Below are 16,537 nucleotides of genomic sequence, written 5' to 3'. Positions count from 1 at the left end.
AACAAAAAAGAGTTGGTAAATTTGAAGGTAACAGGAGGGTTAACACTGCCACAAGGAGGCGTTATTGTATTGGATTTTTTTTTTTTCCTCATCGCTTATTGCATATCACAGTCTGTCTTGCTGTGTTCTTTACAATGAATACATAGCATGAACTGTGGTGGGTACAATATGAGGATCGTTGTTTACGTACAACCTCAGTGCTGAGGGCTGGAGCTGACAGGGGCATCAAATATTGGAGGTGATGCACCAAAATCAGAGTGAGAGAGGCAGCAGATTCCACAATAAAGGAACTTACAAACTTCCCCTTTAACATCATCCAGTGGTGCTCTGTATTAATGACACAAACAAAAATAAAAATGTATGACAAAAGAGAAATTAGCTCCATGTGTCCAATGATATTGCAATCCATCTGTTGTTAACGAATCATCAAACTGGCAAATATCTCTGAAAACCTATTGTAGCGAGAGAGCTTGTCTATTTTTTCCCTATTCATCAGGTTTTCACATTTTTTTTCTTTTTTCTTTTTTTCTTTTTTTTTTTGTGGCATGTTTCTACTAATAAAGTTGTACCTATCTGTAAAGTTTTTCTCTGGCCCAAAAAATGTTTGGGGGTTGCAGACAGCAATGATTTTGATGCAACGTTCTATTGACTTTACTGATAATCAAGACCGGAGAGGCAGAGAAATGATCATTCAAAGACCAAAATAGCATTGCTTACAAATAGAGCATTAAGACAATAAAACAGAAAGCAGTGCAAAACAGAGAAATACAGAAAAAAAACATGGTGAAAAACAGAAGGAAAAAAGATGATTAATAAAAAAAAAAAAGATGCGAGTGTATGATAATAAACTCACTTGAAAATTCTGAAAATATTGCATACATTCATTGTTTTCATAGCTTTTTTTGTGAGGAAGAAACCGTTGACACATATAGTTCCATTTCCCTCATAAATTTACCTTGGTGAACATTGAATTTGGCAAGTAAAATTAAATTAATAAAGAAAATTGCATTTTCATCCTTGTTACTATAAACATACAAACCACATAGGCTTTAATGTTTCTATAGAAAAGAGTAAAACCTGAGAAAATGTTGTTAACTATAAAAGGTAAAATAATACAAATGCACCTTCTTCTACTACTACCACCACTAATAATAATAATCATAATCATAATCATAATCATAATCATAATCATAATCATAATGTAAAAATAAAATAAAATAAAACGAAGTGTCACATGGCGGGGAGACGTCAGTGGCCCCGCCCACTCGCCCCAGCGCGCAGTGAGCTCGAGCAGCAGCCGCTCTACCCGTCCTGGAGCTGGAGAGAACAGTTAGCTTAGCTTCGCTTAGCTTAGCTTAGCTATCTCGGCTGAACATGGCCGCTGTGTTACCAGTCAGACCGCCCTGCGATAGCAACCCTGCCACTCCCGGAGCACAGTCAATTAAGGTATTATTTATTTACTGTTCAGACAGTAACACGGCCACAGAGACCTTTTGGTTTTGAAGCTGTGTGTGTTTGCATGCTCAGCTAACAGCTACCGTTAACAGCAGCCAACTGCTAACGTTCGCCTGTTAATGAATGACAACAGTTAGCATCGTTAGCTTGTCCCCTTTGTTTCCAAACATGTACCGAGTGGTTAGCCTGTTAAAGTTGGCCAACTTCATCCCCCCGTTGAGTTTACAAACGAGATATGTTTGGGTTTTTGTGAATTCTAAATCATAAACTTTGTATACCGTAACTCGTAGCCTTGAGTTTGATCAAAGCTAAACTTCAGCTAATCTGTGCCCTTAGCATCAGTACCTGCCACATTCCCATGTGTGTATGTTTTGGTTTTACACGGATGTCAGTCTACTGGTCTGTGTTTAAATGTGTGTGTGTGTGTGTGTGTGTGTGTGTGTGTGTGTGTGTGTGTGTGTGTGTGTGTGTGTGTGTGATTCAAAGACTCTCATGTAGGCATATGCTTTCCAGTAGTTTTGATGGTTGGTTTGGTTATAGCTAATAATCATAGTTTACATAAAAGTACCAACAAGCAGGATTTGTATGTAAAAAAAAATACACCACTCTTGACAGCCTGAATCACTAAGTGGCTAAGTGGGGTGCATCAGTGAGCATTGTCCCATCCTCAGTAATTTAGACACCAGAAATCTGTCTCCTTTGCCTAAATGAAACTCTGGTGTCAGGTCTGGTCACTTCTCCACCCAAAAGAAGTGATAAATCAAAACCTAAGTGTGGTGTGCTCTGCTGACAGAAAACTGCATTCTCCATCATTCAGTCCTTTACTAACTCATCCCGTGCAAGTGTAAAAGCAGTCAGAGTTTGGCCAAGTTGGTAAACATGCAGACGCTGAGTCTTGTTGTTGTTGGTTCAAGTTTTCCAAACAGTTAGTAGTTTGAGTCATACGTAGCAGCCAATGTGCAAGTCAGTGTGGTTAGTGTAGTTTTTACCAGGGCAAATCACATAAGCTTAGAAAAAATTAATCAATAATACACTAATTACAAATGTTACATGCTGATCATTCCATGTTTCTGATTGTGATTGCTTGACATTGGTTGTATGACTTTTTTTTTTTTTTTAATGCTGCAGGAGGATGTGACAGAGGAGGAGTCCAATGATGGAAGCCAGCCTCCCAAGAGGAGGAGGATGGGTTCAGGCGACAGCTCCCGGAGCTGCGATACCTCCAGCCAGGAGCCTGGGTGGGTTAATTTGGTGGTGTTTAGCAAAAACTTGGCCATGTGCTTTCTTGATTTTTTTTTTTTTTTTTTTAGGACTTTCTCCACTTGTTTAGAAAGCAGAAGAAGTGCTTTTTAATTCCTCAATACCCGTTTTCTCTCTCCACCCGTTTGCAGTCCAACATATTTCCCAGCAGAGAACCTGACAGAGTACAAGTGGCCGGCAGATGACACAGGAGAGTACTACATGCTGCAGGAGCAGGTCAGCGAATACTTGGGCGTCACCTCCTTCAAGAGGAAGTACCCTGGTAAGACTGGAGGCAAAAGCTGCAATAACATGATAGAGTGATAGAGAATGTACTTAACTCTTTTTTAGTGCTGATATTTGGGGCTGAGCAGGATTTAAAATGATTGAATTTCATATTATGGACTGAAAAGGTTTTTCTTTGAGAATCAGATGTTACTGTTTAAACATGGAAAAACAGAAGATTTACAGCTCACACAGCATAAATTCCCCCATCCCCAAAGTTACTTTCTCATTGCTGTAAAGTATTGTGCTTAATGTAATTTTCTTGTATATGTAGAATACACATTGTACACACAGTAAACTCTTTCAAATTAAGTATCCAACATGCCCAGTGTGAGTGTTCTATTGTTCTATCTAACTATCTGCCTTTTCCACTGGTTATAATTACAAACCAGTAAAATGATCCCTTGAAAAACAAAGAATTTTCTGTTTACAAATATGGCTCTTAAATGCCTTTATATGTTGTTGTTGTTGTTGTTGTATTACTGCTGATGCTGCAGCAATACTGCATTATTTCTTTTGTATAGACTTGCAGAGGAAAGACACAGTTCCATTACTAACACTGCTTCCTTCCCCTTGTAGACTTGGAGAGGAGAGACCTGTCCCACAAGGAGAAACTCTACCTGCGTGAACAGAATGTCATCACTGAGACGCAGTGCACTTTAGGTACCAGTCATCCCTGTCACTCGTTGTGCACAGAATAATTTTCACTGCAAAGCACAAAATGAATGCACACAGCACACAGAAAGATACCAGCTTGTTGCATGTGAGCAGAGCATTCAGAGTCCTAATGTGTGATGAATTCAGCAAGTAAAACTTCCTCCTTTAACCTTTTCCACCACCGTGATGCTGTGAAAGTGTGTGACTGTGTGTGTTTGTTTGCAGGTCTGACAGCCCTGCGAAGTGACGAGGTGATAGATCTGATGATAAAGGAGTATCCCACCAAACATTCAGAATACTCAGTCATACTGCAGGAGAGAGAGAGACAGAGAATAGCCAAAGAGTACTCTGTAAGTACACCACACACCCACACACACACACACAGGATCCAAAATTAAGTCTGTTTGGTGGTAAATGCTGGGTTTGCCAGTACTATATAGTGCTTTCTACACCATGTCTGTCTATGTTTTTGCCACAAGAAACATCTGCTTTATATTTTATTAGATATGTGATGACTCATTTGTGGTGTTAGCCACCAAAAATATAAATGTAAATAATGTAATGTAAATAATCAATGATACTGTTTTATGGCTGGTACATTTTGTCAGTTTACCTGACAATCAAAGATGAGCCACACACAAACACACACACACCCCATTTGTCTCTAGTATAATTTTGGAGGAGAGAGACAGAAAATAGTCAACGAGTAAAGTACTCGGGGCTTAAAGTTGTCTGTCGCCAAATGTGCATTTTGCTCTCTTCAGATGCCGGTCAGAAATGTCACATTTAAGAATAAAGTTGTGAGGATGTAATTTCAGGGACAGAGAGTATGGAAAGCAACTGCTGGTTAAACTATGTTGTTGCTTTTTTAAAATTAAGATAAATCATACCCTATAAAAAATAATCAAACATCATTTTTAGACTATAAAAATAGATTATATATCTAATATGGCCTACCTAATTACTTTTCTCCACAGTGCACACATAATTGACTAAAGAATCTGTATATATGTATCAGACTCTACATGAAACACTGAGATTTCCTCACCTGTACATAATTACACATCGGTACCCTGTACTTCAAATTTCATTATACCATAGTGGAAGATTTCAATGGTAATGCGTTTTTAAAATAAACACACTTTCTAAATGTTTTTGTGTGCTGTCCTTTCCAGCAAATGCAGCAGCAGAACCCTCAGAAGGTGGAGGCCAGCAAGGTTCCGGAGTACATCAAGAAAGCAGCCAAGAAGGCGGCAGAGTTCAACAGTAACTTCAACAGGGAGCGCATGGAGGAGCGGAGAGCTTACTTTGACCTCCAGACACATGTAGGTCCAACAGGAGATACACTAGATCAGGGGTGTCACATTGGTGCCATGGAGGGCCAAGAGGCTGCAGGTTTTCATTAATACCAAAACTCCACCAGGTGGTTTCACTGATTAGTCCCTTCTCTCTGCTTGAAGGTTAGGTAAGCAGTGAAATCACCCGGTGGAGTCGAATGAAGTTAAACTTGCAAAGTTTCTACATGTATCACTTGTTATTGCTCATTCAAAGAGGGAGAGGGTAGCAACACCAAGAGGTACAAGATGTGAACAGCCTTGAGCATTAGTCAAGAATCTGTATTGACAGATACATAGATCTCATGTTTGGAGTATGCTAGCACTGCTATAAAGTTTTTTTTTTTTTAATGAACATCTGCTCTGTGTGTCATTTATATCTCTCTAATGTAGCCTGGCCTGTCCATGTGACAGAATCAACACCAGTGTGTAAATTTTATGTTTTCTGTTGAGCAGCCTTGAGATTGTTTGTTGGGTTTTGTGTTCCAGATTATCCAGGTGCCCCAGGGCAGGTTCAAGGTCCTGGCTCCAGAGCTGACCAGAACGGGGCCCTTCCCAGTCGCCCTCATACCAGGACAGTTCCAGGACTACTACAAGAGGTACATTATCTCCAAATTGAATCGTAATCATTACATGTTTTTCAATAAAAAAAAATATGACACACTAATATGACACTTTGCTGATTGTTATACATGTGATAAGCACCAAATCTTCCTTCTCATATGCCTTGTGTGATGTCTAATGCATCATCTTTCATTGCTTGCATCACTGTTTTTTCCTTTTACTATGGAAATGAGAGTTGTTTTTCTGCTCAAGTCTTAAATATTTCTGAAAGACTCTTCTTTTTGCCGTTTTGCTGTATTTGAAGTTCACAGTAGAGAGACAGGAAAGAAAGGGCTGAGTGTGTGACATGCAGCAGTGAAGTAATTTCTTGTCACATTTATTGTTTCATCATGGGCTCAAGGAAGATTTCAAGGACAGTGGTAGTATAAATAATGAAGAGATGAAGTAACGATAGAGCTAGCAATCGACAAAAATATTGTAGTATTATTATTATTGTTGTTGCCTGTGATTTTTCTTTAATTTGTCAGTAGTCTACCTAAAAGCTGTGTTACCTTTCCCTAAGTGTTAAGTTACTATTTGTAATTGTGTGTTCTGGATACTGTCCAAACAACAGGTACTCCCCCAACGAGCTCCGATACCTGCCGTTAAACACGGCTCTGTTTGAGCCTCCTCTTGATCCAGAGCTTCCCGCGCTGGACTCTGAACCCGACTCGGATGACGCTGAGGACGGCAAGGATGACAAAAAGAACAAGAACTCATCTGTAAGACGATAAGATGTGCATAACAGAAGTAATGGGTAGGGCTGGGTGATACTGATGTTTCGTCATCATGACATGGGACTAGATAATATCTGGGATTTCATATATCGTAAAATTATTATGTGGCCTCAGTGTTGTCTCATATTTGTTTTAAAGGCTGCATTACACTAAAAGGATGCAATTTATGTAGAATGCAATGCATGCTATTGTTCCTATATTTATCTCTGCCTGTTTGGTCATCATATCTACATTACTAATGACTTTATCAAACTCTCTTGTGTATAAATATCGTATGAAAGCATCAATAGTCATCCATACAATATATAATGATGTTATCCATATCACCTGCTCTAGTAGCGGCTATTGGTGAAGTCTCCTGTTATGCATTTATCCTGCATTGGCACTAGACGGGTAGACATCCAGGCTGCATCTATTGTGCTATGCTTTGTAAGACTGGAGAGTTAACCTTTTAGTCACCTTTAGAGTTAACCTGTTAGTCAGCGTCATCCATCAGCACATACTGTGGGTTTCACTGAAATACATGGGATATTGTCTGCTTTGGTTCAACTGTCTATGTGCAAAGTTTACCTCCCTAACATACACCGTGTTTCTTGCACTTCTTGCCCCTTCTTCTCCATTCCCCTCCAGGATAGCTCTTCAGGCAACACATCAGATGTGGAGAGCCAGGAGGGAGGAGGAGGGCAGAGCCACAAGTCCAAGGCCAAGGACAGGACAGCCACGCCAGGCAAGGATGGCACACAGCGCCACCTTGCCTCCCACAAAGCAGCCGCCACCCCAGGGTACAAGGTAGAGGACAAAACCACCTGAACTCTCCTCCAACAACAGCAGCAGCACTTTTCTACCCCCTCCTCCTCTTTCTACTACTACCACTCCCTTACTCCATCCATCCCTCCAACCCTCCCTAGCTTTCTTCACTTTGTTCTCCGGCTTCTACAGTTCAACAGCACTTTCAGCTGGGACAGCCTGGTCCACACATACACACACACACACACACACACACTCACACACACACACATACACATCTACACACACACATACATACACACACGCGCACACACACGCACACACACACACGCACACACACACACACACACACACACACACACACACACATACATGAACAGACACATCGGGGGTCCTGTCTGCAGTCAGTGTTGTCATGGTTGCAACATGGCTTTTTTCCTCCTTCGTATCAGACTGTGAGCAATAAGAACATTTTAAAGGAAAACTTCTCTTTTTTTTATTTTTCACTGCACTTTTTTCACATTTTTAAGTTTTCCCTGAAGACAGTTTTGGAGTTTCAAATTTTTAACTTTCCTTTTGAATGTCTGCAATATACCTCTTGTCTGCCACCACTTGTCAACAGATACTTCTAAGACAAGTAAGCGGATGTTTTGGCTGCTAGTTTCCTTTTTTCCGTTTCTGAAAAAGAAAAAAAGTTTTTGTTGTTATGATATAGAAATTCTAAGCTACATAATTTTGCTGTAGCTTTAAAACAATAGTTGTTAACACTAGAGATTTTGAACATTTATATCTGAAGTGTGGAATGCACTTAACTAATGTTTTGAGTGTATGTTGGTATAGATATAATATACTTTGTGTTTTTACACTAGTATTGTACTGTTAATCTGTTTCTAATTATTAGACAGTTGTTTGATTATGGGCCTTACTGGTCCACATAATGTTATCTTGGAGAGATGAGGACGCTGTGACCCCGTTCACACTGCAGCTGAGCTGAGCTAAGAGAGCAGTAGTCTGTTTTATGTCGATTAGGACTCAGCTGATCTAGCCTGCATACATTTTTTTCATCATCCTTTCTTGGCACAGCTTTAGCAATTATTTTGTTAATATCTTAATTTACAAGTAACTCTTTGAGGCAGTGTAGATGGGAAATTTTGCCAAGTTCTTGGCAGACTGTTTGTATTTTTCAGCCTACCTCTTCCTAACAATCCACTGTGCTATTCACACTGGCTTTGTTTTGTTTCTTTTTCCAATCTTTGGTGAAGAAAAGAATTCTAATTTTCATTAGTTTAAAATGGTACACTGGTATTATCACATTAATGTGAAGATGATGGACCAGGTAAGTCCAGTTGAGTTCAGCTCAGCTCTGAGGTGTGAGCAGGGTCATTTTCCTGTGTCTGTTTTAAAGGTTCAGCAGTTCAGTTTTTGTTTTTTTTTGTTGGATTGACTTCCTGTCTGTTCTCTACAGGGAACGATGTAGCGTGCAGATCAAGCCCACATTAATTAATTAGATAGATTTGCCCAATTAACATAATGAATGGCTCTGGACCTACCCAGCATTAGCCATGGGAATGGGGCTTACCTGGCAAGTTGGGAGTCAATATTCACCAGAAGTAATCGGTAACAGATCCATAGTACCTTTAGCAATTAGAACAAAAGGACCTATAGATTTAATGATCTGCAAATATTTCTATACTTAAAAAATCAGGCTGGAGAGGCCATGGCCATTGTTTGAGAGAATTTGTATCCCGTTCATAAGGTGCCAAACTAAAATGTCCGTAGAGTTGAAATGTGTCTCCCCCATTCAGCAGTACGTTTCCCACACATTTTCTCCATAATCATTTCAGGTAGTTCCAAAACAGAGTTTAAGATCTACTGATTTGCAGTGGTTGTTCTTTTGCTTTTTAAAAGACATTGTGTCTGACAGCAAAACCATTGTGGACCAGTATCACACATGATACAAGTTGCTATGTAAGTAACATTAATTTGACCTGTTCTGGTTAGCAGCTATGAGCAGCTTTGTCACCAGTACTGTTTCGACAGTAATGGTGATGTCTACAATTGGAGAGACATGTGGATAATCTTGTATTTCATACGTATAGTAGGAATAAAACACAGTCTCTTCAGATTTCATCAGATGATGGCGGCTGTCTGAGCCGTCTACAGGAACACATTGTTGTTCTGCAGCCTGATAGCTTTTAGTTAATCTGCCTTGCAGCGTTAAAATATTATGCTTAATTGTAATAATTTGACATAATAATAATAAACGTAATGATCAGATTCCTTAGGTGAAAATGAATGGGAAATGTATTCCTGGTAGCCGATGCGTCAACTCTACAGCCTATCTGTAGCATATCTGTAGGAGAAACATGGGGCCTAAAACGTTGAAATTATTTATTATTTACGTGAAATTGCATAATATGATATTAATTACTCGGACACCAACTGCAAAATATTCTATTGCCTGTCGATATTTTAGTAAATTGGCGGTCACCATTGCTGCCCTTGTCATTTCTGTTAGTGTAGATGAGAATGTGTGGTGCTGTTTTGATCCCCAAGTTTAGTGCTACGTTTTGTATCTTGTGTGTCAGACATGTCGGGTGAAGGCCATGGTCATTATGAGATGTCACAAGGTTGGGGCCAATTCAGTTTCAGTAGATACATATGACCTGTACGAGTATTTACAGCCACATCCAGCAGGTTTGCAATGCTGCTTCACTGTTGCTGCTAACTGCTCCTCAGATGAAGAATTTCTTTACATTTTAGTAGTGTCCTTACAGCAGAAACAACCAATTGTTAGTTGATTTAACTAATGGCATGCCCAGAAAAGTATAAATTTGATGTTTAGGCTAGTCTAATAATCTGAAATGTGTGGTTTGGATGGGGACCTGTTAGCTGTGGATTAGTGTGTGCCCAGCAAACGTACATTTCCTGTGCCTGCTTGTGTGTATCTGCGAGTTGCATTCAAGTGCTCCACCAACTGAATGGCGACATAAAGAGCTATCAGATTATGTGGAGGCAAATTAGCCAGGAAGTGGGAACTCTTTTGACGAGAGTGAGATGTCTGTTGCATTGGCAAAGCTGAGTCAATTTAGAATAGACATTTTAACTGGATTCAGCCCTGTGAATTGCTTGTTTTAGCTTCTACTGTGTGTACTTGTTGGGTGTTTTCTGAGGAGGCAGTCTAGTTGAATTTGACAATATGTGCTCTGGATGCTGCTAGTAGAGTGTTTTCATACACCCATGTGTTTAAATAACCATTTGGCATTGTGAAGGGTAAGGAACAATGTAGAGGATGATCCATGCTCTCATGGATTCAGGAAAGCAGCAAAGCCGGAGCTACAAAACGCTAAATTCAAAATGGGATAGATTGCTCAATATGGATTTATACACAGGGACTATTTTCTGAAAATAAATATGAGCAATTCAGGGGGCTGCATCTCTCCCCTTCCCTCTAGTTGTTTCCCTCATCTGCTGCTGTCTTTGTCCTAGTGTAGTTTTCTGTCTTGTCTCTAGTCTTGGATTTTCTAAACCTTGTGCTTTATTAACCCATTCTTGTGTACCTACGGCCCCCGACTAATCTACTCATTCCCAGTCATGCAGCATTGTAATGAAGGATGTCACAGCTTGTCACTGAACCTTTCAAAGTAACTGGACAGGATGCAGACTGAATATAGGACATGAACATGTCTTAGCATTTAAGTAACATTTTAAAAAAGGTGAATTTTGTAGATCAATATACATCAGATAGAAAAATCACTTTTGAAGATGATAGAGATGGTTTGCTCTGACATCCTACTTTTCTGTCTTCCTACCCAAGCTTATCAAATCATTTTCCATAATCTTCAAATGAGTACCAATGGTTTTCATTGGCTTCTTCAATGTTTAATTCACATTTCTGTCGTTTTATTTTTTCTGTGCAGTGTGGCTCTGGAGCACAAAGGCTAGAAACTTTAGCCTTCTTCATTTTATAGCATTTAAAGTAATGACCACCTATTTATGTCAGTGACATAATGTACAGAGATACAGAGAGATATGTAGACAGAGTTTTAAGTGTTTAAACTGTTAAGTATATGGTCCACTGTTGACATGTGTGACTTCCTGATTCAGATCTCCCTGAGCCTTCCTGTCTTTTATCTCTGGATGGTTCCTTTACTTTCCAACCCCTGTTAGTCTTGATGGTATATTTCATAGGAAGCAACCCTTGAGATGTCTATTAAAATAGATGCCACAAGTTTAAGACTTTAAATAAAAGTTTCAAACTCATAGCTTGGACAGAGAAGTGGTGATTGTGTCCAACAGTACATTGTTAATGATTTGTTTAATTTCCAGTGTTTATTTCTTTGAAATGTCAATGAGCACTGATCATCCTGACATGAGAAATAAGGAAATATAGAGGGTATTTTTCATGAATTGGCACTCTGATAACCAAAATGCATTCTGATTCCCAGCTGATGTATTAGTGAGTCCACAGCACTGTCAGCATTGTTGCTCTTATAATAGCAAAAATAAGTCTGTGTCAGACCACAGATGCCACCGTCTCTACATGCTGGCAAGTGTCTGCTGTGCTAAACATGCCTTTGGTATGGTGGTCGCCTGAACAAGTCTTAATCAAGTATAACATTGTGTTTATTACTAATATAGCCCGTGGTAAGCCCTCTGCCACGTCGACTGTGATCGCTTTTGTAACCACACAGACCAAGTTTGTTACACATTATAAAGTGTCAGACTGGCTTCACTTCTCTTATAATGTTGACTTCGGCAGACTTCAATCAGAGCAAAATTGATTTTCAGTGTGCATCAATCAGTGTCCCTTTAATACAGTTTTTTTTTTTTTCCAGTTGACAGATTCTAAAGGTATTGCTGCAGCGCACAGTTCAACACCAGGGGAGAAATGCATAAAAGGAAAATTTACCCTTGTCAAAATGTTAGTTTGTGTAGTTTCCTGCACGTTATGAGTCCACATGGTGGTGAAATGTCCTCATTAGTTTCTCCGTGCTCCCCTGGGCTGCTAATCCAGAGTGTCTGTCCATTCATTCTCACAGTGCAGCAAAACAGTTCCCAAAATAACACTTTCAGCGCATAAATGAATGAGACCAAAGCAGATTATGCCAATATAAAAGTCCCAGTAGTATTTTATTTTTTATTTTATTTTTTTTTTGTTATTTTCCTGTTTGAACCAGAAAATAGATCCAGCAGGTTTTATTTTAGAACCTGTTGTGTTGCACTACAGAAGTGCATGGAGAGATAAGTACAGTATTCTGGATTAGCAGCCCAGGAGAGCACAGCACAACAAATGAAGATATTTCACTCCCATGCTGACTCATAAAATGCGCAGATGACTGTACAACCCAATACTCTACCAAATGATTATACATGCCTGAATATGGACACATCCTTTGTTAGGCAGGATAAATGAAGTGCTAACTGTTTTTTTTTTTCTGTTTCAAGCATTACAACTATATTGAGCTTCTATATTGCCCTTGAGTACAAATTACCCGTTTCTGATTGGTTTTTATAGCATTATTCTGCCCTTGCAGCCTAAGGTCATTCCCAATGCTATATGTGGCATTTGCCAGAAGGGTAAAGAAGCCAACAAGAAAGGCAAGCCAGAGGCTCTCATTCACTGCTCCCAATGTGACAACAGCGGTAAGTTCAAACAGTGATTTTAAAGGATAGATGTCTGTTTTTACAAGATATTTAGATTATTCTTTAGCCAAGTTGTAGTCCACAAACTAATTGTTCAGTTCTCTGGTACTTTTTGCATAGACAGCAAAATTTAACCATCTGTTACTCTAAGTGGAGGAGATCATGATAGGAGCAATACAAAATGTTCCAATTTTGGGTGAAGTATCCTCTTTTAACATAAAAATAGAAATTATGAAACAGTCATACCTCCAACTCATTTAACATCAGTAGTGCTTAAAATTTCCTGATGATTTACGTGGTGAATAGCAGACAGTTTTCACCTTCTCCTTACATTATTATTGTTTTAATGAAAAACAACCTAGAACTGTCCTCTATACAAGAGGACAATCAATCACACCTTAAATGATTTGAACTGACTGCAGCTAAAATTATGTTATATTGGTAGCTCAGATGATCGTCTGTGTAGTTTCTCATCTGAAGGTTGTTATAAACATACCAAGGCAATGTGGATGTCAGTATTTGAGTTTGTCCACCAGGCAGCTGTCACAGTGTGGCAAGGCATTTAGTCTTGATGTGATAAAATACTTACACTTCTCCTGAACCAGTGAGTAAGATACTGGTGGCTGCTGGCTGCTCTGTTAGGATGCTGTTAGCTATAACTGTCATTTGAACAAAGCCATTTTAACACAGCTTAAATCCAAGTAGAGATACTTTCCTCCATAATACGACTAGTACTTACGAAGGGAAACATAAGAACTAAAGTTCTTTTTAATGAATTCAGGAACCTTCTCAGATGGCCTGTGTAATGTCAGTGGATTTTATTCCACTCCTTTGCAGGGTTAGTGAGAGTTTTTCAGAGATGGGAGGGATATATCTTCACGTGGTTGTGGCTGGATGGGCCGGTGCACATAATGTCTGTATCTGCATCTGTGTGTGTGTGTGTGTGTTTTCCTGTCTCGTGTGTTTATGTGTCTGCATTTCTGTGCATCTTGTTTGTGTTTTGTATTAATTTCTGTTTTTTGACTATGTGCGTATGGCTGCATGTCTCTGCCTGTGTTGAATGCATGTTTGCGTCTGCCGATGTGCTTCTGTGTGTGTTTTCTCTGTGTGTGTGTGTGCATGCGTGCGTGTGTGTGCCTCTGTGTCCATAAACCCATGCAGGCCACCCGTCTTGCTTGGACATGAGCGAGGAGCTGGTGTCGATGATCCAGACGTACCGCTGGCAGTGTATGGAGTGTAAGACCTGCACCGTGTGCCAGCAGCCGCACCACGAGGACGAGATGATGTTCTGTGACAAATGTGACCGAGGATACCACACCTTCTGTGTCGGCATGGACTCTATACCCATGGGTGAGTAAAAACACTGATGTACTGCGTCTGCTAACAGATGAACACACTGGCATCAGGCGGTACCCTCGCAGGGCTCCCTAAAGATCCTTACCCATCCTGTTTCCTTGAGAGTTACCAAAATATTTTATCAGTCAGGGTGCTAATGTTGTGTATGTGTTTCTCCCCTCAGGTCTCTGGGTGTGTGAGTTGTGTGAGAAAGATGTCACCACTCCCAAGAAGAAGGGAGGAGCCAAAACACCCAAGAAGCCCAAGTCGGCTCAGAAGTGACGAGCATGTCTCCCTCCAGGCACCAGCACGTGCCACAAGACTGCAGCTACGTTCTCCCTGCGTTCCCTCAGTTTCCAAACACATGCAGACTCATAAGCTATCACGAACGAGGGTGGAAGTTTAATCTCAGATCGGCCTGTTTGGAGCGTAACCACCCGAAAACCTGAGGATAACCACTGACTGACGAAGTTTAACACTTCAACATCATATCTGAGTGAGAAACAACTTTAGTATCAAACACCAATCAAATCCAGTACATTTATTGAACTGTTGTGGACTTACACACTCAGTTTTGACCACTGGACATATAAATTTGAAATAATGAATTGAAATCTATTTTGCAAATTGGTGAGATTGACCATCCTGTGGAAAGGAAAAAATAAAACTTTCTGACAGGGCTCCTGGTAGCAAACATTAAGTCTGGTACTTGCTATCCATTATCAATATCAGTTCATCTCTGCTTAGTTATTATTTTTTTTTGATATTATTTTAATCTTGAAGTTTGTCTCAACTCTACACAGCCAACTTAGGCCTGTTTATTTGTTATTTGTTATTTGCTATTTACGTATTTACGGTACTTTCCACCAAAGCAGAATTTTCTGTGATTCTCAGTGTGTTTTGTTGCCAGAAAAGATAAACTTTTTGCTTTTTTTGGGTCAGATAAACTCATGGTGCTTTGGATTCTGCTGTATCATAAATATGTGAGTTGACTCTTGGTTATGTTTTTAAAATATGACCAGCAGCCAGGCTTCCACCGCAGAAACAAACTGTGTTAGCAAGAGCTCACTCATTATTTATGTCACCTACTATCTTTCACAACATTTCATGTATGGATTTTTTTCTTACTTAATTATTTTTTTGTATCATGAAAACATAACAATTTGTCAGCTGGCTACATTTTGTATTTGTATTTACTTTGTATTTAATTAGGCAGGTCAGTAAAGAACAATCTTATTTAAACAAAAAAAAAAAAAAAATGTGTTAAAAAATTAGCGAAGGTGCTTGTGACCCTGTGTTATGTATTAGACTCTGCTTTTGGCCCCTGGCGAGCCCCAGGGGACCAGTGACGGACCAAGACCGCGGTTTAGACAACCGTCCTCGCTGCATTGTCATGCAACTCTCGACTACTAGAATAATAAAGTGTCTCACTTTACACGTTGGTTTCCTCTTGGAGAATCCATCCAGTATTGATTTTTATACTGAACATATGTCAACTATATCCACTCACTGTAAGGCGCTCTGATCAATCAACTGTAATCAGTTTGATGGAAGTTTTGGCTTTTTTTTTTTTTTTTTTCGTTTTATTTTGAAGTTGTCATCCTGCAGTGAACCAGCTGGACATGTACTGTGTATATGGAATATTTGTTGCTAATAATGTCAGAGTCACTGAATTCCTTTTTTCCAATAAAAGTGTGTTTTTTTTTAATGACTTGATTTCTCAAAATGTCATGTACTGTCCCTTCCATTCCTGTAATCTATGAGCATCGCTTCTTATCACAGGTTTCATTCTTTACTCTTCACCTTTTAGCTTTTACACAGATATTACCTGAACATGCCTGGGCCATAAGAATAAGGCATGAACTCAGTCACCTGTCACTGAAATTAAGTGTGCTCTGTAATCTTTCATGTTAAGATACTAATGGAAGTTAAGCATTACACTAGAGATCTTGACTGAAGGAACCCCACCTGAGAAAATGCTGGTAACAATCTGGTACTGAATTATATGTTTGTATTGTTGGTTGAGAAATAAGTGTTTAAGTCATTAATCATTCTGTCAGTGTGATAACAGTGACGTTTAACTGCATCATCTTGCTTGGAGTCCTTGGCCTGGCTTTTCAGTAATCAGATTTGATAAAATGAGAAAATTTAATGTTTACAAAACTGACAAATGAGTATCTGATAATTCAGGGTGCATTTGGATTGAGTGATGATTGAATGTAGGGCATAACTGCTTATACATATTTAAATATAAATTCAAAAAAATACAGATTTTTGTGACCTGGAAAAAGGCTTTCCCCATTCAGTGCATGTCGACTTGATTTATTCATTGACTCCTCCGACATGATTTCCATGAAGCTGATAGATCCTCTCCAAACCCCTCTAAGATATTCCACAACACCCAGCCCCTTTACGCACAGTGTGTGTGGGGCAAAGCTGCACTCAGAATGAAAATGAGAAGTGAGTTTGTGTAAGTTCTTGACTGAGTGCTAGTCTCAA

At 39.5% G+C, this 16,537-nt stretch overlaps 1 protein-coding gene across 1 annotated transcript; it reads left to right on the top strand.

Annotated features, from left to right (window-relative positions):
- Positions 1–1,264: 1,264 nt before the first annotated feature.
- On the top strand, positions 1,265–15,749 carry phf10 (PHD finger protein 10). Its single transcript, XM_030047261.1, has 12 exons — positions 1,265–1,446; positions 2,584–2,693; positions 2,847–2,977; positions 3,559–3,642; positions 3,862–3,986; positions 4,812–4,961; positions 5,460–5,569; positions 6,148–6,295; positions 6,941–7,099; positions 12,595–12,703; positions 13,865–14,053; positions 14,223–15,749. The coding sequence occupies exons 1-12, from the start codon at positions 1,375–1,377 to the stop codon at positions 14,318–14,320; spliced, it is 1,485 nt and encodes a 494-aa protein (XP_029903121.1). The 5' UTR covers positions 1,265–1,374; the 3' UTR covers positions 14,321–15,749.
- Positions 15,750–16,537: the final 788 nt, after the last annotated feature.

Source organism: Myripristis murdjan, chromosome 3 (genome assembly GCF_902150065.1).
Source record: "Myripristis murdjan chromosome 3, fMyrMur1.1, whole genome shotgun sequence".
Lineage (NCBI taxonomy): Eukaryota > Metazoa > Chordata > Actinopteri > Holocentriformes > Holocentridae > Myripristis > Myripristis murdjan.
This window is presented reverse-complemented; position numbering and strand designations above follow the sequence as displayed.

What these genes read in the sequence shown, in the direction of transcription:
- phf10 (XM_030047261.1), top strand. Translation starts at nt 1,375, where the DNA reads ATGGCCGCTGTGTTACCAGTCAGACCGCCCTGCGATAGCAACCCTGCC. An exon ending in CTCCCAATGTGACAACAGCG is followed by an intron (nt 12,704 to 13,864) that starts GTAAGTTCAAAC and finishes AAACCCATGCAG; the next exon opens with GCCACCCGTCTTGCTTGGAC. An exon ending in CATGGACTCTATACCCATGG is followed by an intron (nt 14,054 to 14,222) that starts GTGAGTAAAAAC and finishes TTCTCCCCTCAG; the next exon opens with GTCTCTGGGTGTGTGAGTTG.